Consider the following 20,722-nt stretch of genomic DNA (forward strand, 5'->3'; position numbering starts at 1 on the left):
GTATGGTGAAGTGTTTACAATGCACTACCAGTAGCCTATGTTTGCTACGTTTTTGTTTCCATATTTCTAGACTGGAATTTAGCCTGAATTACCGGTATTTGTTGTTCATGTTCTGTATGCATACCATAATGTTATGGTAACTGTACGTTTTCAATAAATGAACCTAGTATTTTATAGGTTGAAATAGACGCAAAATCTCATTTTTAGTCATTCTACTGGTAGTTTGATTTGCTCAAATAGAAATTGAGGCCTGCCTCTAATTCTGGCCTCCTTCCAATAAAGGCCTGGACCGCGATGCGCTTGAGTAAAATAAAGGCCCGGGCCTATATTAGAGGATTTACGGTATGCATCATTTGAAAGCTAAAACACTCAAGATTCATGTTCTGAACTTGTTTTTGCAATAAATACACCAGAGAGGAAAGGGTTAAATGAAACGCTAAAGGACCGTCCATGTAAACATTAGCATAATATCAGCGTTACTCATCTTTCATCTCCTGTCATTCACATCAGATCGGACGAATCCAATAAACACCCGCATACATCTCTGTGTAAGAGTCCATTCTTCAAAATGCATCCCACTTTTTAATCCAAAACAACGAAAAAATAGGGAAAAAACTAAAAATCCTCCGTTGTTTGCAAGAGAGTTTTGAGTTAGCGTGATCAATCATGTCCATTTTCAATGAAATATCGATTCTATTCCGTGTCTGGCAAACTCCCCCTGCTAGAATAGTTTCTCCCACGTGCAATGCTTCAACCCTCGTCTCTCTCCTTCAATCAGAGTCTCTTCTGGGATGCATCATATAGAGGAAGCGCCTTACAGGCTTGGTGAGCTGTCAATCATTGCGCCCATGGTTTTCGTTGGATAAAGGCACTCGGTGCCCAGCCAATGCCTTTCCAACAAAGGTTTGATTGATGGACTTAGTAACCAATCAAAAGGCATTATCTTGCGCAGTTTGCGTAAGTAGGCTTTGGTGAATACTGTTTGTGCGCTGGCTGCGCGTTCTCAATGGCGCAACTGCAGTGGAGCGCGCAGTCTCTCACTGACGCTTCCCATCAGCTAAATGAGTTTTTTACACTTTGTAATCTCTGTAAATAGTTGCTTTAGTTTTTCAGTAACTGTTTATCCATTATAATTAGTAGTATATTGCAGTTTATTGCAGATTTATTTGAATGAAAAACTACTCTTTACAATAGCAAATGTTCTGAAATAAATGGCCTTCTTGAAATTACGCCTAGACTTTTCTTGACATAAAAGCTCACAGAAGCTACATTACTGAGAGAATCATCCTCATATTTGAATCATGACATGATTAGACATTCAGTTTTATATTTAAGTTATTTTCAGGCTCTTAACATTAAATTATAATATTTTTTCCCTAAGTGAAAACAAAAAACAAAAAACGTGAGTCACTTACATGTATATTTACATGTATATTACTCTGTTCCCATATTACTTTGAGTTATTATGACTCTTGGGTAGCAATATTTCAAGTGTCTAGTTTAAAATAAGACCAGGTTTATGAATATAGACCATAGGGTTTAAGAGCTGCAGACATTTTCATTTGGGTATATCGTTTTCAAAGAATTCTCAAAAATGGGGCGCTAGTTAAGAGGTTAATACAAGTAGTCAATTTTTTAGTTTATGAAAGTACATTTGAAGTGTACTCTCAGTAAACTACTAGTTTAATAGTTTTATACCTCAAGTATACTTGTCCGTTTTCAAGTGAACATAATATTATACTTATAGTTTACTATTTATATATTATTTTTGCACTTTCAGCATACTACTATGTTCAAATGTAGATATTATTTTTTATACTTGAAATATACCTTTAACTGTACTTTAACTAACTTCATACATACTTTTTATCAACACTTGAATGTTGGTAAGTTTCATAAAGAAAGGCAACATTTTAAACAAAAATTGAGAAAATCGCTGTCCGTATCAGATTCAGAACGATGATCAAAACACAGGTGGAGTAGATTGTGTCCAACAACACCACCAAAGCTTCACAGTAATTTCCTCTTTATGGGTTCGACATTTCATTTGGTAACATTAGGGCAGTTTTGATTTACATGCTGTTTGATGATCGTATTATTTTACATTTGCATGAGCAATCTTCTATCACTTGTTTCAGCTTCTTCTTCACCTGTGTTTTGATCTGGAGACTATGTACTAGAAGATGTCATAGCGCCCCCCCCCCCCCCACCCCACGGTATAACAGTGAAAACATGGATAGATGGAAAATTCAGTCAGTGAAAGAGTAGGGGAGAACCGGGGCGAAAGTAACACGGGACGAAAGTAACAACGCGATTTTCTCCGAGCCCTGAATGCATTTGCATTTCAAGTTATGACAGCACGTTCAGCACACAACCCTTGACGGATCTGCCAAATATCACGTTATTCCGTCATCGTTTCCCGCGGTTAGGTCCGAAATGCAGTTTTCAAGTATGGCAAGTAAATTAATGAAGCGGTACTTTTTTTCTAATTACAAGTTGTGTTTCTTGTTTCATGTGTCACAGTAATGATCAATCTATGGGTTATTTAGTGCTGTTACACACCCTGAAGGTTTGTCTTTTCAGAGTTTTTCAGTATAAAAGTAAATCGTGTTTAAATGTCAGGACTTCCTGTCGGGACGAAAGTAGCACTTATATATATAATGCATATTATGCAAATTTAATTTAATTAAATTTTTATATTGTTCATACTGTTGAAGAAAAAAAACTTATCAAATAGATTGACATTGCAAATAAAAAATATTCTAAACAATTCAAGTTTGTACTGTCATATTACATTTGAAACATTTGATGAACTTTCACATATAAAATGAAAATGTAATTAAATTTTTTTTTTGCAAAGATAAAGGACAACATATGTTTGCAGTTACATATTAACAAGGTCATAGTCAGGTATGTTTAATAAAAACAAGAGTAGCACCAAAAAATCTAGCTTGTATTGTTGTGTTACTTTTGACCCACCTGTGTGTTACTTTCGTCCCACCTGATGGGGTCAAAAGTAACAATGTGCAGCTTATGTTCAAAGTGAAATTATACTGTAGTCGTTCTACATTTGTACAAAATACCACCTGCTATTGATAGACCACACTTGTGAGTTATTGGCCACAGCAAAAATATATCTCGGTCTAAAACATTATCTTTTAAAATTACGATATTCTGAAAAATGGTACTTTCGTCCCTGCTCTCCCCTACAGTACATTTTAAGTAAGGCCACGCCTCTGTGGCCCCCTGAACTGCCTTTACCGCCATGGTCCCTTGATCTGCCTGATCCACCATGGCATCCCACGCCACATGGTCCATGTCCACCCACGCCACAGGGTCCAGGTCCACCCATGCCTCAGGGTCCAGGTCTGCTCACGCCTCAGGGTCCATGTCCACCCACGCCACAGGGTCCAGGTCCGCCCACGCCACAGGGTCCAGGTCCACCCATGACTCAGGGTCCAGGTCCGCTCACGCCTCAGGTTCCAGGTCCGCCCACGCCTCAGGGTCCAGGTCTGCCCACGCTCTCAGGCCCGTCCTTGTTGCGCCTGGGTCTGCGTCCGGTGCTCCTGAACGGGCCTGGCCCACCATCCCTCTGCCAAGACCGCCCCTCAAGACTGTTTTTGGTGTTTTGGTTATGTTTGGGCGTCTGGGGCCGCCCATAGAGGGGGGGATCTGTCACAGGGTGTTTTGGTGTTGGTTCATGTTCATGTTTCATGTTTTCAGTTTATCATTTTCACTGTTATGTTTCTGAGTGTCATGTTCACTGTCTTGTTTCCTGGTCTTGTCATGTGACTCCCATGCCCTGATGTGATCTTGTGTCTTGTTCTGTCATTGGTTCATTGTTTGTTCACTGATCACATGTGTCACTTGTCTTGTCATTTAGTCTCTGTGTATTTAATGTAAAAAAGGTATATTTAATAGGCTACTCAATCAAAAGATTAAACACTATAAGCCAAGTATACTTTTCACTATAAGTTTTTTACTTTTAATTGTCAGTATAAGTCAAGTATAATTAAGTGCAATTTTAAATATATTTCTGAGAAGTATATTTCTGAGAAGTATATAAAAAGTAGACTGAAATTTCTTTTTTTTTAGTTTAAAAGAATAGAACACCAATAAACTTCTTTTTCATAAGGGTTGCTGACAAGTCAGTGTATCAAAAAGTGTTTTTTATTCTCTGATTCAAATAGATTTTATCTTGTAACATTGACCAGTTGTCCATTTAAATGAAGCAAAAAAGGAAGCAAGAGCTGGTGTTCTGTTAGTTTGCCTAAGAGGTTTGTTGGGGAGTTTTGCTAGTTGGTGGGATGGTGTGGGTCAAGTTTTTCCATTTCACAATATTCTCATACTCAGATTCTCCATAGCTGTTAAATTCTTCTGAAATGCAAGACACTGTCATCCTTTATGGACAGATTTTAACAAATCCACTAGTGAAAGGCCATATAATATATAAAAACTAAATTAATATATTAAAACATATAATAAAATGAACTGGATATTCACAGAACAAAAAGTGGTTATATCCAGTAATATGTTTCTGTATAATTGTGTTCTTATTTAAAGGTTGTTCAAGAACCAATGACTGGCACCAGGACTGGACTCACAATAGCGTTCAGGTCAGAATCTCTCATATCAGCCTTTTTAGTAACGACGATTGGACAATGGCTGAAGTTATTTATACACCCATGAGTAATATTTTTTGAATAATAAATACATATTTTGTGCTCATTTACACATTAGATTGTTTTTGAATTGTCACATACAATGTTAAAACAAGTTTAGTCAATGCTATATAAAGGAAATATTCTGCAACTTTAAAAATCTAATCTTGGCATCACCTGTTGTCTTTATCTCTCAGCTCTGATATTGTTTTCTTTGTGATAGCCCATATGGTATCGTAAATTCATCATTCATTGATGTCAGTCATGATGGTGATTTATAACCACACTTACTGTAGCACTTTACCACAATGAACCACTAGTGGGAGAAATGTGCTGTTGTATCTGCGCTACGGGCCACAGCATGTCCATAGAACACACTGTGAAGTGTTTATCGGTTATTGGTAGGTGAACGTAGACTGGGTAGACCCAGCCTGATCTGAAAAACACTAAAACACTAAAAGTAGCTTACCATGTTATTATGTTTTTTAAAGGTCCCATGGCATGGATTTTTTAAATTTCTTTTATAATGTATTCTGAGGTGTACTTATATTGTTAGTATGATTTTTACATCATAAAATGTCATAATTTAGAAATAAAAGGCATTTTTTCTATACTGATGTTTGCCCTCTTGCTGAATGCCCTGTTTCAAGGGGCGTGTCTGCTGTGAGACTTCAATAAAAACGCCCACTGTTGTGATTGGCTGACATCTTTGCATTTGAAATGAGTATTAGATCTTGTAGCGGAGGGGGCGTGGTTTAACGAGGTCTACGAGGCACGAGCAGAGCCTGCTGCCAGAGAGACGGATGGACCTGAGTTCACTTCTCATCAGTTCTCTCAGCACGTCTCAGTTCAGTGAACTGTTGTAGTTACTAGCATATACTTCAGGTTATTAGTTTATTTCTAGTCGGAGGGACTGTCACTCATGTCAGAAAGTTAGTAACTTTAGTAAATTATGGATCAGCGCTGACTCGAGACGCGAACCGTTTAGAACGATTCAGTCCGAATTGGTGAACTGGTTTGACCGGTTCACTAAAAAGAACCGGTTCAAAAGAACGATTCGTTCGCGAACCAGACATCACTAATGGACCAGAGACGGAGCGATTGCTAACAAAGTTATATTGTAACTACTGAGTTGTGAGAGCGCTGTCAGCGCAAGTTTATTTTGTTTGTATCTGAGAGTTCTGAATAAACACGAGTCCCAGTCATGCCGAGCCTGTCTTCCTCCTTATTCTACCAACTTTGTAACACATGTAATGTACCATTACAGCTGTTGAGATGAACGAGTTATGAGTAAGTGTAGATATTTTCCTATCATATGAAAAGCGTCAGTGACACGCATTGAGTACACAGCACAAACAAAGACACAACAGTGCAGTAATCGAATGTAATCCAGTTTATTGTGGGGATAGCTGGCTAGTCTAGCCCGGAGACCCTCACGCTTACCCCCTTCTGCTTAATCCCGCGCCACGTATGGTGCCTCCGCTGTGGGCCAGATGCAGTACTGGGGGTCGGTGATGTTGAAGGCTGACCGGTCAGTGCAGCCCAAGCTTCAGCGTGCGTGAGGTTTATCTCTAAAGATGTGGCTCTGCCGATGTTGAGCAGAAACTCACGGCTGTATGCACATTTTAGAAAAGATAGACGCGACGAGGACGTACAAAAACACTGACTCACAAGATAGAAAACACGAAAACACCATTCTGTCGGGAGAGAGAGAAGCCGCAGCGTGTGCACGAATAATAAAGTTCTGTGTGAACTTGAATAATTAGCTACACATCATATTAAGATGTCATATTAATATAGGGTTGTACCTTTCAGTCTAAATTGAATCCAACGTGCTGTTGGATCAGAGCAGTATTTGTCCTTCTCTGTGTAGAATCTGCTGGACAGATATACAGTATCACTGAAATGAACTCAATATCAGGCATATAAACCTCTGTGAAACTGCACTGTGTAGAGAGAGAGCTTACATTACAGCATCCACACACGGACTCAGAGCATTCTGATTCCTGTATCCAATCAGTTTAACATCAGGAGGGATTCTTTCCTTCGACACCTCCTTACAGCAGGTCACTCCAACTCTAGTGGGCCGACAATCTGAAAAAGAGACAGAGACGGAAATCTCACTTGCACAATGCATACTGTATACAGTATGTGTGAAAACAAGACGATCTTGATCTTGATAAGGGCTCCATCAAAGAAAACAAAACCATGCTAAACCCAATCTACAGTAATGGATTCACCTAGCCTGGATGCCAGCCGAACTTAGCCCCGCCCACAACATTTTAACTCGGGCAGTTCGGTCTGGACTTGATCCGTAGAGAAGTAATTATGCCCGAACAGAAACTGTTCGGACCAATGAAATTGTCAGGGCGGGCTTTAGACGATGATGGACAGATGATAAACAGTAACGCAATCATCCACGCCATCAAAGGCGCTTGTGTTGAATTCGTTCTAATCCTAAATGGAGAACTTGTTCGTATATGCATTCACCTTTACTATTTCTCTCAGAAAGGATGATCGTGTTGGTAAGTACTCTGCGTATCCTTAAATTCTTTTTTTACAACACCGGCAAAGATCGTTTACACTCATCTTTTTCTTCTAACATTAGGCTACTTATTCCAGCGTGCGTGCAGATGGGGTGCCAAGTTTTTACAACAAAACCCGCCCAATCGCTAACATTACTCAAAATTAGCCAAAAACAAGCCCAATAGCTTTCCAGGGGTGTTCTCCGGGAAAAAATTGCATGGGGGGGGGGGGGGGGGGGTAAAATATGTGGTATTTTGGCAGGGCTGCCTGCTAAAATTCGCATTCCTGGGTCTCTATATCACATAATTGGGGTCGCTTTAACCCGCGGACTTGGCAACACAGTGCAGTTGAGTTCTGTTGACATTTGACAACTAACGTTATGCGTCGCTCCATTGCTCTGATTGGTTGTAGGTCTATCCAATTGAGGTCTTTCCTGGCTCGGTTGAAACACGCCCCATAATCACTGCCCAACGGAGCAGTAGGCTTGTTTGAGATGCGCCTCGCCTCGCCTGAAATTCAGCCGAGACTAGGCGGCTGCAGTGAGGGGAGGAGTGAAAAAAGTGCAGGCAAGCCGGACAGTTCTCTCTTCTCGTAGTGGATCAGACACCAGCGAGATCAAAGGCGGATATCGCAGGATTCACACTCGTGCGCTTTGTTGCTGATAAACTGGATGTAATTTAAGTTCTGTTACTTTTATATGAAAATAAATATTATGAACAAGACACCCAAAGTTTTTGTTATTTATTTCCATTCGAAAGACGTGTTTATCAATCATTTTTACTTCAATTAGGCCTACATACATGTTTGTATATATATATATTTTTATAAATATGACAACAATCACATAACCCACAGAGAGATCGCCTTTGTTAGAGAGTTTGGGAATATTCACACATAAAAACATGATATCAGAGTTTTAAAATCAAACATTTTGAAAAAGAACCATACATCGCGGTTGTTTAAACCAATAAGCATTAAGCTGTGTTGTCAGCAAGTCGTTTCCCATCATGCTTTTGCTCCGCGCAGTCGGTGGAGAGCAAATGCGCGCGGCTGCAGAATCCGACACATCCGCCTTTCGCTCGCGAGAGTCTTTTGACATACGTCAGCATGACATCAGAGCAAGGCGGACCGCCCTCGGACACTTTTCTAACCGGAATGCATCACCGGTGATCGGTTCTGCGCAGATTTCACTCATCTCAAACAAGCCTAGTATCAGACTCAAATTCTGACTAGAATTGAGTATGACGACGTCAGGCTAGGATTCACCATCAGTAAAGAGATAATCAACCCCACCATGAAAATGATGTCATCCTTGGCTCACCCTGATGTTGTTCCAAACCTGTGTGCATTTTTTTTCTTCAGCTGAACAAAAAACAAAATATTTGGAAAAATGTTAATAACCAAACAGTTTCGTTTCACATTGACTTCCATTGTTGATAATACCCTATTCCTCGTTTAGGACCGTGCAGAGCCTCTGAAGCCCTTTGAAACTGCATTGATTTGGACCTTCAACATTTGGACCTTCAACAAAAAATCCTCATTTCCAAAAATCCAAAAACGTCATTTCTTTTCGACTGAAGAAAGAAAGACATGAACATCTTGGATGAGATGGGGTGAGTAAAATATCAGGAAATTTTCATTTTGAAGTGAACTAATCCTTTAAAATATACTGCCGCTTTTGGCATTTCCTCAATATCTCCTCTGTATTAGAAATGATTTTTTTTGTCAAAAATTGTTCCCAGGTACTTGTATTCTTCGACAATCTCTATAGGCTTCCCGTGAATAACAGTGGTGACTGCCTAGCCATCTGCCTCTGCTTATTAGAAAAGGTTACAACCATCTCTTTCGTTTTATTTACGTTAAGTTCCAAACGAGAGTTGTCACACCACTCCTCAAATTCCTGAAGAGCTGGGCCATGAGGCTGTTGAGGGCCTGATAGCAGAGACAGTAAGACGGTGTCATTTTGCAAACTTAATTAGACTAATATTAGATTGGGTGCACCTACAATCATCAGTACACAGAATGAAGAGCAGCGGGGAAAGGACACAGCCCTGTGGAGAGACAGTTGAAGTATAAAGGAGTTCAGAAAAGATGTTGTTGACCAGCACTCTCTGAGACCTATTGGTCAGAAAGTCAGCTATCCAAAAAATCAGCTGGTCCTCCAAATGAAAACGACTGATAAGTTTCTCAGCAAGAATATGTGGCTGTAGAGTAATGAATGCCAAAGAAAAATCGGCGAACAAAAATCTAGCTGTGGTATTAGGAGACTCAAGATGCTTATGGACAATATCTGTGATAAACACTTTTGCATCATCCACCCCTCTGCCTGTGCGATAGGCAACTGAAGTGGGTCCAACTGCAAATCAGTTACTTTAGTGATGTAGTTTTTAATAATCCTCTCCATTGCCTTCATTAAAAGAGTGGTGAGAGCAATGGGCCTCAGGTCGTTTAAGGCATTGATGAAACTCTTTTTTTTTGGTATCGGAATAACGGTGGAATGTTTCCACAGCTGGCCAGGGAGTTCTGAAACAGTGTCTGAAACACACCTGCTAACTGCTCCTCACAAAGTTTTAAGGCTTGGCCTCAGACAGTATCCGGCCCTGGTCCAGGTTTAACTTTGGTCTTCTTGAGAGCTCACACAACCTCCTCTATACTTATGGTGAGAGCAGAGTCACCAGGTTTTAAAATGGAAATGATTGTTCCCACTTGATTGCTATTATCTGTCACGAATCTGGTGTAAAAAGAATTGTGGTTATTTGAAAGCGATGTTAAACTGCTACCTGCGACGGTGCGACCTGAACGTGCTTGCGAGCAGTGGGAGCAATATTAACTGCTGACACTGCTGACCCTACGGAGGTTCCCCTGAGTAAATAAAGATGCCAAGGAGAAAAGGTGTCTTCGTTCCTGACAGAGGACCTCTTGCACACATTCATAAACATCAACCACACGCAAAACCAGTAGTTTCTGATCATAGTTTATTTGTAGTTTCAGATTGCACTCGTACAAATCAGTCTGAAATTCACTCAGACTTGCGTCATCCTTCTTGACACAGGAGTTAATGACACAAGTCTATTACCAGTACACTGAGTGAAATATATTTCAATGTGAAATATAATATATAAGCTAAACATTTATTTATAACACATTTGTTCTAAAACAGTTTCACTAGAATTTTGTTTGAATAAATTGAGAACTGTCACTGTCAAATTGCACTACATCATATGTATTCAACAACATCATTTTTAAACATAAATATGCATAATCTATTAACCGTCACTTGAAATATTTTCAAAATACAACAGTGAAATTTCTTAAAATATAAAAATAATGAACTACTACTATGTGTTCTCACTATGAGTTACTTTTAGACATTCATGATTCATGAGCTGTCAGCTGATTGGGCAGATCCTTCCACATGAGTGACATCACTAATAGATGATGTTGTTGGTGTGGAAGTCAGGCGTTTGTTTATTAGAGATCTGCTGTAAAACAAAACAAAACATAAAATTGTTAATACAAGATTGCTATAAATATTTAACAATGTGAATACTTTATAAGATTTCTATGTTGTTTATTTTTTTGTTGTGCTTTAATTATTGGGTTTAACTTACACAAACTGTTTAACTTTCTTCTGCACCCGTGGATTGCTAGGATCACAGCAGAACTCTCCTCGTTCAGTCTCAATGCTGTCAAAGAGAGTGAACATTTGAAAACACTGAAATAAACAATCTGCAATTGTGCATATTTTCCTTAGAGAGAAACTGAGATTCTTACATGACGGCCATCACACATGGAGGATTTTTGTATTGTCTCCTGACACTGATGATAGTATCATTCAGCTCTGCTGTGGAGACGGCAGTACAGCATGTGTTCACCTTCTGATAAGCATCTGCTGAGACTGAAGAACAAAGTAAACCTCAATATTCTGCATCATTCCATCAGATAGAATATTATACAAACATTTCAAAGCACTTTACCTGTTATAGTCCAGATCACAGATGCAAAAAACACAACAGCCAAACTCCTCATGAGGATCCTTTGTGTCTCCATCGTCACAGTCGATCTTCAGCTCTCACTTCTTCTGTCTGAGAGAATATATTCAAGACTCTTGCTAGTTCCCCTTAAATAGTCAATACAGTGGAACTTAAACTGCATGGGCTACATCCTGTCTATTTGCGGACACATTTATTTTTGTAGATGATTTCATCGTTGGTCTTCAATATATCTGACTTTCGAGCAGTTTAGTTTCCCTTTCATCATGGTAGGTGTAAAAGTCATCTGCTAAATTAATATATGTAAATGTACATGGGGGATCTCCGTTAGATGAACAATTTGATTATACTTAATTTCCCTTCCAAAAAATAATGATACTTCAAGTTCATTTTATGAAGTATCCTTAAGTCATGTTCAAGTATATTTTTAAGTATATTTTATGTAGTTTACTAATATCAATGTGTAATAGTGGTAAACTTGTACTATTTCAATACTGCGGGCTGGGACTAAATTGGCCCACTTTTAGTATATAAAAGTATACATTTAAGTATACTATAAGTGTAACAGTAGTAAACTTTAAGTGCACAACTAGGTTTCTCATTTTTACTGCATCTGTACTACAAGTGAACTTATAAGTATACTAGTAGTTTACTATTTTAATACAAGTAGTAAATTTTTTAGTTTATGAAAGTACATTTGAAGTGTACTCTCAGTAAACTACTAGTTTAATAGTTTTTTACCTCCAGTATACTTGTAAGTTTTCAAGTGAACATAACATTATACTTATTTACTATTTACATATTATTTTTTCACTTTCAGCATACTACTATGTTCAAATGTAGATATTTTTATACTTGAAATATACCTTTAACAGTACTTTAACTAACTTCATACATCCTTTTTATCAACACTTGAATGTGGGTAGGTTTCATAAAGAAAGGCAACATTTTAAACAAAAATTGAGAAAATCAAAAAATTTTGTCACAGACTTTGTCCGGATCAGATTCAGAACGATGATCAAAACACAGGTGGAGTAGATTGTGTCCATCAACACCCCCAAAGCTTCACAGTCATTTCCTCTTTATGGGTTCGACATTTCATTTGGTAACATTAGGGCAGTTTTGATTTACATGCTGTTTAATGTTTGATGATCGCATTATTTTACATTTGCATGAGCAATCTTCTATCACTTGTTTCAGCTTCTTCTTCACCTGTGTTTTGATCTGGAGATTCTGTACTAGAAGATGTGTCATAGCGCCCCCCCACCGTATAACAGTGAAAACATGGATAGATGGAAAATTCAGTCAGTGAAAGAGTACAGTACATTTTAAGTAAATTCCAATGTACACTACCAGTGGACTTGTCACAGGGTGTTTTGGTGTTGGTTCATGTTCATGTTTCATGTTTTCAGTCTATCATGTTCACTGCTATGTTTCTAGGCATGTGTCTCAATCAGCTCCTGGTTTAGTAGTCAGGGCACTGATCAACATAAGTCAATGGGCTGACTCCCTGATCAGTGCCCTGACTACTGAACTAGGGAGCTGATTGAGACGCACCCTGAGTGCCATGTTCACTGTCTTGTCATGTGACTCCCATGCCCTCATGTGATCTTGTGTCTTGTTCTGTCATTGGTTCATTGTTTGATCACTGTTCACAGGTGTCACTTGTCTTGTCATTCGTCTCTGTGTATTTAAGCCCTCATGTTTGCCGTGTGTCTTTGTCTGATATTGATCGTGTAACCACTGATGTGGACTCTGTTACAGAATAGCAGACCTTCAACCATGAACCCAGAAGTTGCTCCGCTTCGTATATGCCAGAGGAATCGGACCATTGAGGACTATGTAGAGGAATTTTGTGGACTGTGCTGCCAGGTGAAGTTTAATGATGTTCCTCTTTAGGGATTTAGAGGCTCCAGCCCACGTCCAGGCTCCAGCCCACGTCCAGGCACCAGCCCACGTCCAGGCTCCAGCCCACGTCCAGGCACCAGCCCACGTCCAGGCTTCAGCCCACGTCCAGGTTTCAGCCCACGTCCATGCTCCAGCCCACGAGCCTGCTCCAGCCCACAAGCCTGCTCCAGCCCACAAGCCCGGGAGCCCAGCCCACAAGCCTCAGGGTCCAGGTCCGCCCACGCCTCAGGGTCCAGGTCCGTCAACGCCTCAGGGTCCAGGTCCGCCAACGCCTCAGGGTCCAGGTCCGCCAACGCCTCAGGGTCCAGGTCCGTCAACGCCTCAGGGTCCAGGTCCGCCAACGCCTCAGGGTCCAGGTCCGCCAACGCCTCAGGGTCCAGGTCCGCCAACGCCTCAGGGTCCAGGTCCGCCAACGCCACAGGGTCCAGGTCCGCCCACGCCTCAGGGTCCAGGTCCACCCACGCCTCAGGGTCCAGGTCCGCCAACGCCTCAGGGTCCAGGTTCGCCCATGCCACAGGGTCCAGGTCCGCCCACGCCACAGGGTCCAGGTCTGCCCACGCTCCCATGCCGGTCCTTGTTGCGCCTGGGTCTGCTTCCGGTGCTCCTGCACGGGCCTGGCTCACCATCCCTCCCCCAAGACCACGGGGGTGTTTTGGTGTTTTGGTTATGTTTGGGCATCTGGGGCCGCCCATAGAGGGGGGGATCTGTCACAGGGTGTTTTGGTGTTGGTTCATGTTCATGTTCATGTTCATGTTCATGTTCATGTTCATGTTTCATGTTTTCAGTTTATCATGACACTCAGAAATATAACAGTGAACATGTTCACTGTCTTGTTTACTGGTCTTGTCATGTGACTCCCATGCCCTCATGTGATCTTGTTCTGTCATTGGTTCATTGTTTGATCACTGTTCACAGGTGTCACTGGTCTTGTCATTAGTCTCATTTAAGCCCTCATGTTTGCCGTGTGTCTTTGTCTGATATTGATACACGATCAATATCAGACAAAGACACACCACTGATGTGTACTGTTACAGGACTAGCCTACACAAAAATTCAGATGCGCAGAATTAGGAACATATCTGTTTTCTATCAATATTTGAATCAATATTTTCACAAGACTATGTAAAACTATGTAAAAAAGGTATATTTAATAGGCTACTCAATCAAAAGATTAAACACAATAAGCCAAGTATACTTTTCAGTATAAAGTTTTTTACTTTTAATTGTCAGTATAAGTCAAGTATAATTGTGCAATTTTAAGTATATTTCTGAGAAGTATATTTCTGAGAATCTGAATTCTGAGTGTATATAAAAAGTAGACTGAAAGTATAATTTCTTATTTTTTAGTTTAGAGAATACAACACGAATAAACTTCTTTTTCATAAGGGTTGCTGACAAGTTGGTGTATCAAAAACAAATTTTTATTCTGTGATTCAAATAGATATTATCTTGTAACATTGACCAGTTGTCCATTTAAATGAAGCAAAAAAGGAAGCAAGAGCTGGTGTTCTGTTAGCTTGCCTAAGAGGTTTGTTGGGGAGTTTTGCTAGTTGGTGGGATGGTGTGGGTCAAGTTTTTCCATTTCACAATATTCTCATACTCAGATTCTCGATAGCTGTTAAATTCTTCTGAAATGCAAGACACTGTCATCCTTTATTGACATAATTTAACAAATCCACTAGTGAAAGGTCATATAATATATAAAAGCTAAATTAATATATTAAAATATATAATAAAATGAACTGGATATTCACAGAACAAAAAGTGGTTATATCCAGTAATATGTTTCTGTATAATTGTGTTCTTATTTAAAGGTTGTTCAAGAACCAATGACTGGCACCAGGACTGGACTCACAATAGTGTTCAGGTCAGAATCTCTCATACATCAGCCTTTTTATTAAAAGCTTGCATTTTCCATGTAGGCCTATCAAATTCTCTTTTTGGACAGATGATTGGACAATGGCTGAAGTTATTTATACACCACTGAGTAATATTTTTTAAATAAGGGATACATATTTTGTGCTCAGATACACATTAGATTGTTTTTGAATTTTCACATAGAATGTTAAAACAAGTTTAGTCAATGCTTTATAAAGGAAATATTCTGCAACTTTAAAAATCTAATCTTGGCATCACCTGTTGTCTTTATCTCTTAGCTCGGATATTGTTTTCTTTGTGATAGCCCATATGGTATCGTAAATCATCCTTCATTGCTTTCAGTCATGATGGTGATTTATAACCACACTTACTTTAGCACTTTACCACAATGAACCACTAGTGGGAGAAATGTGCTGTTGTATCTGCGCTACGGGCCACAGCAGAACATGCTGTGAAGTGTTTATCGGTTATTGGTAGGTGAACAGATATATGTGCTGAATTAGAGATGGTAAAAGTGAGTGGGTCCAATATCATTGGTCTTAAAAAGAGGGTGGGTCTTGTCCCACCCACAATGGTTCCGACATCCATGATATATAGTTGAGAACCCCTGCTCTAAATGTTTCTCCTCCTAATCTCCTTCATATATAATTTTAGAATATAGCATTCTGTGCAGAATTCAAATGAGTCTAATTATACGTTTTCTGGTATGCGCCGACTCACACATATGATCCGCTCTGTGCTATCGTGTCTCTGGACCGGAGCAGACTGTGTGTGCGCTGTGGCAGTTTGCATGACACGAAGATGAAACCAGGCTTCATTCGCCCCAATGGAAATCATATTTACACTGAATTGTTCCCTATCCCCTATATAGTGCACTATGTGCCATTCACCATGTAGAAAATAGTAAATGTGTGAACAAGTTACTGATTTTAACTGCAGCTTCAGCATCTATAATGTAGTGGACGGGTCTCTTTAGATTCTAGAGAGCATTTGATTGGACAGAAAATCTGATGAAAAGCTGAAGTGCAGAGTGATGTCATCAAAATCATTGATCCATACTGGTAGAAGTGAGAGACTGTAAGTTTTTAATGGTTATATCTTCTTGTTATATATGTAATACTGCTTTTCCCCTATTGTGCCTGCAGGTGGCACTGCCACTAATTAATAGTTGTTGTGTTCTTTAAAATAAATTCAGAAGTAATGTATTCCTGAATGTCGGCTGTGTTATTGAACGTGGTTTAACACTTGGGGTGTTTTCATGTTATGATAGTAAGAGAACATAACACTTGTAAATGGGAATTTTGTCATTGATTTGGAGCGCACTAGCTTAAAGATAATCGTAAGGCTAACATATTTATACAAAAAGCAAACATTTTTTACATTTTGATTTCATGGGGACTTTAAAGAATTGGTATATAATTTAAACATTAGATGTTTCACTAGTGCCTACATTTTTGGATGATTTTATTAATTTTCTGCAAGGAGTTCTACTTGTATATATCTATATAGCCTACTGTATTATTTAATGTATATTTAGGCTATATTACATGTCTTAGTTCATTTATTTATACTTTATTTCACTATATTGCATGCTTACTTGGATATTCCCAAATATTGTATGTTGTTTCTCCATGCATGGGTCCTCATACTCTTGGGACATGCAATCTATGTTCTCATGCCTATACTGTATACACTTGAGAGTGTTTTTCCTTAAGGAAGTGTCAGTATAAGGATGCATGTTAATGAAACCGAGCCCAGTAAAACTTGACTGATAATTCCTTGTCTGTCCAGATTGATTGCCAAGGATAGAATCAGTTTCTTTCGGTCTCCTCCCCTTTTTAACGCACCAGCAGTGTTTAAATACTTTATTCATTCATTCAAACTGCACAAATGCTTTTCTTACTGAGTATTTTTGTCGTATTTCAAGTGCAAATATAAAAAAAATAAAAAATAAAATGTAAATCTAAAGTAAGCGAAGTTTACTTAAAACAAATTAAATTATCTGCCACTTGACAAAAATACAAGAATAGCATTTTTTGCAGTGCAGGAACATTCATTCATTGCTCATATTTTCATCATGAGGACACTGTCAAAGTGACACAAATGGCATGTCCTTTTATACAGGATCCTGACGTTCACTTGATAAACCTAGAAGTAACCTGATAATTAGAATTTCCTTTAGGATTTCCAGTGTTTGGATGCATTGATGACACTCATATTCCCATCATCACACTTTCTGAAAACTGATTATTGTGTGGGATGGAAGGATGCTGCCAGATGGTAGTACGAGATATATGCCATAACAACAGCTGTTAAATATATTTATTTACAATTTTTATGGTCATATTTATTTCCTACTGTTAGAAAGGCCGAGTTCAGTGCGCATGCTCTGCTTTTCAGTCAGTCATCATAAGAGAGCAGAATGTACGGCGGGACTGTGTGTGCAGAGTGTGCGTCAATAAGTAAATGTAAGTTGACTGTTTACCAAGTTAATGCTAGATGCTGATTAAGGAGTTTGTAAAGTCTTGATACAAAGTCATCCTGATATTGAGTAATGAGTATTTACCAGTGTTAAAGCCGTTTATCGCGTGCTGTCGATTGCACGTGAACGTGCTTTATTGTGTCTAATAATAACTTGCAATTCGTATTATATATATTGCCTCCAGTGTTTGGTTTGTATGCTTGTGTGATACAAACAGTGATTATAGTGATTATAACTTTAACAGCTGAGGCAGTTGCTATTTCCATTTAATGAACGCGATGTTTCTAATTACGTGCTTTCAGTTAAATCACGTCATATTTAGTTTCGGTTTTGAGCGTTTTACCGTTTCTGACCACTAAGTGGCAGTATTGGTTTAGAATTTCATTGCTCGGATATTGATTCCTTTATTTGTTCTGATAACTTGATAATTTAATTACTTGAGAGATTTATGTTGGAAACAATGTACTGAGAAAATGTTTGAGTAATAATACTCAGGACATATTGTTAATATATATATCTTTATTCCTTTCTCTTTGTAGACCACACACACACACACACCCGTGCATCTATTCATACAAACCTGTGTACTGCTGTGTTATGTACATATAAAGACTGCCAACAATTAAACCTTGTTTGCTTGGAACTGATCGAATCCTGTGTGTTCTTACCAACACCCCACTGAGGAAGCTAGATTTAAGCCATCACCTAATACAGTCCAACCCTTCCAGTACGACTATCGAACAAAGGTCCTTCGAGCCGGATCTGGCATTTCTCGTGGACAAATAATTGATCAGAATCAATATGCAACCTGAAGAAGCATCTGCACAGATTGTAAGACCTAGACGTCAAATTCATCCTCCTGCCTACCTTAGAGACTTTGACCTTACAACTGTGCGTCATCGAGCAGTCAGCCAGCCAGTATCACCTCACATAACACAGCATACACAATGGTTTGGAGATACTGCAGAGAACATCCCTTCACCTTCTACCAGAGTTTCGAGTCCCATAAGTCAGGGTCCATGGGACACAGTGGATGAATGGTCCGTGGTTGCTGAGAGGGATCCTTCTTCCCAAGATATGGAGAACATTAAACTGCAACAACCTAGCGCCATCTACGCCCCAGTGCAGTCAGGTCACCATCCTCAGTCTTCTCCATATCATCGTCCATGGGAAGAATACCAGTCTACGCCATTGCCACAGACATCTTTCCCAGCAAAGGATGGGCTATTCCCGCATTGTGGAACTGCACCCTACCATCCCGAATCGATGTTGTCTCCATCTTTGCCCGCTCCTACCTATGGTCAGCGACGCCAATCAGTTTACACAACAGCTCCCTCTCTAAGGCCACACCAACCTTTTCCTACTACTGCAGGTGGCTCTACACTCAGTTTGAATCAGGGGACTGGCTATTACCATCTGCCCAACCCAGTGCAGGAGAGAACAGTTGAGCGCCGAAGCGACACTAACATATTAGACATTTTGGGAACAATGATGGGTGAACTTCAGATTATGAAAGATCAGATCTTGGCCGCTGCTCCTACTAAATCACACATTGAGCCAGCAATGATGGGTGAACGTGTTCACCATAAGTTCTCTCCCTGGCATCTTGATAAATCCAATCGCTCTCCTTATCAGAGAACAGCTCAGCCAGTACCGGGCCTCTATGCAGAGACTCCGATCCCTCACTGGCATTCAAGAACATTGCCTGAGCTCCCTGGAGAGAATTTGGCTTATCCTAATCAAGTGTATCATCAGTTTCAGCAACCCACTGTGCCAAAGTCAGGCCATAGAGCTCCTCATTTCTCTAATGTGAATCCTGCAGGGCGAGAAACCACCTACCGAGGTCCAGTGCCAACCATACCCAACTTCTGCACTAAAGACCCCAGCGAGTTTACTCGGTTAAAGATAGCCCTTGAGAACCTCTTACCACCAGATGCTACGGAACTGTTCCGGTACCAAATCCTGCTAGATCATCTGAAGCTAGATGAAGCTCGTCTGGTGGCAGATTCCTACCTCAATTCACCATTCCCATACTCTGATACCATGGCTGCTCTGAACGAAAGGTTTGGTCAGCCACACAAGTTGGCACTCAAGAAGATTGCCAGAGTGATGGATTCCTCAGATATACGACGAGGAGATATTGAGGCGTTTGACGAATTTGCTCTGCAGATAAGGGCTCTCGTTGGTATGTTGGAGACTCTAGGAGATGAAGGCGAAGCCGAACTTCGATGTGGGTCACATGTAGAAAGACTGTTGAGTAAGTTACCTGCTGAAATGAGATCAGGATTTCGAAGACAGATGTATCACCATCCTGGGTCTGTGTATAACCTTCGTGAATTTTCAGAGTGGCTACAGTATGAGGCCTGGTGTCAAAGCAGTGAGGCACAGATCAGTTACAAGAACCAGAGACCAGAACGTCGACGAGAAACTAAACCTACTTCTCGTTCAGCTACCATCCTTCATGGAGCAGATGACATTGTCACGAAGGTACCCTCAGCACCGGCTCAAGTTAAGCCAGGTTCAGTGGAGAAAACCCTACCTAGAGCCTTTTGTCCATACTGTGATAAAGATGATCATTATCTCAGTCAGTGTACCACCTTTAAGTCCTTTGATAAGCAGCAGATGATAGACTGGATCCAAAGCAATCGACGTTGCTGGCGCTGTGGACGTGCACACCAAGCAGCCCAGTGCACACTCAGGAAGCCTTGTAGCATCTGCAAAGGAAAGCACCTACAAATCCTACACGAGGTTAACACAAAGAGTACCAGAGAAGGTTCCTGCCTGGTTAGTTCAACCACTGAAACACTGTACTTGGATAGACCCACTGACTGCAGACGTGTTCTCCTCAAGGTCATTAGGGTCTTGCTACGCTATGGAGGCAGGACTCTCGACACCTATGCTGTCATGGATGATGGGTCGGAGCGAACTATTCTACTTCCAGCTGCCGCTCATGAGCTTGGCATACAAGGCCAGGCTGAAAACATAGCCTTGAGGACCATACGCCAAGATGTGCAGACCATCAGTGGTACTTCAGTCACCTTTCACATATCTCCTGCGACTGAATCACAAAAGACCTTCAAGATTAATGCTGCATTCACTGCAAAGCGCCTTGGTCTGGCCGATTACTCGTATCCCATGAGTTTGCTGGAGAAATACAAGCACCTTAAAGACCTTCCCCTTCAGGCCTTTGAAAAAGTGAGTCCTTTACTTCTCATAGGAGCTGACAATACCCACCTGATCACACCGATCGCACCTGTCCGAATTGGTCCACCTGG

The 20,722-nt window shown here is 40.2% G+C and overlaps 1 protein-coding gene across 1 annotated transcript; it reads right to left on the reverse strand.

The window, feature by feature from the left end:
* Positions 1–10,146: 10,146 nt before the first annotated feature.
* LOC307120043 (uncharacterized protein) lies at positions 10,147–11,284 on the reverse strand. Its single transcript, XM_079806870.1, has 4 exons — positions 11,165–11,284; positions 10,962–11,085; positions 10,799–10,873; positions 10,147–10,669 (listed from the first exon to the last, which is right to left on the reverse strand). The coding sequence occupies exons 1-4, from the start codon at positions 11,235–11,237 to the stop codon at positions 10,567–10,569; spliced, it is 375 nt and encodes a 124-aa protein (XP_079662996.1). The 5' UTR covers positions 11,238–11,284; the 3' UTR covers positions 10,147–10,566.
* Between the last annotated feature and the right edge of the window lie 9,438 nt (positions 11,285–20,722).

The sequence above is a fragment of the Gobio gobio genome (assembly GCF_949357685.1).
Source record: "Gobio gobio genome assembly, chromosome: 23".
Lineage (NCBI taxonomy): Eukaryota > Metazoa > Chordata > Actinopteri > Cypriniformes > Gobionidae > Gobio > Gobio gobio.

Excerpts from the sequence above, each read along its gene's own strand:
- LOC307120043 (XM_079806870.1), bottom strand. The coding sequence starts at position 11,237 with ATGGAGACACAAAGGATCCTCATGAGGAGTTTGGCTGTTGTGTTTTTT. Across the intron at positions 11,086-11,164 it reads TGTGATCTGGACTATAACAG|TCTCAGCAGATGCTTATCAG; the intron begins GTAAAGTGCTTT and ends TTTGTTCTTCAG. Across the intron at positions 10,874-10,961 it reads CCATGTGTGATGGCCGTCAT|CATTGAGACTGAACGAGGAG; the intron begins GTAAGAATCTCA and ends TCTCTTTGACAG.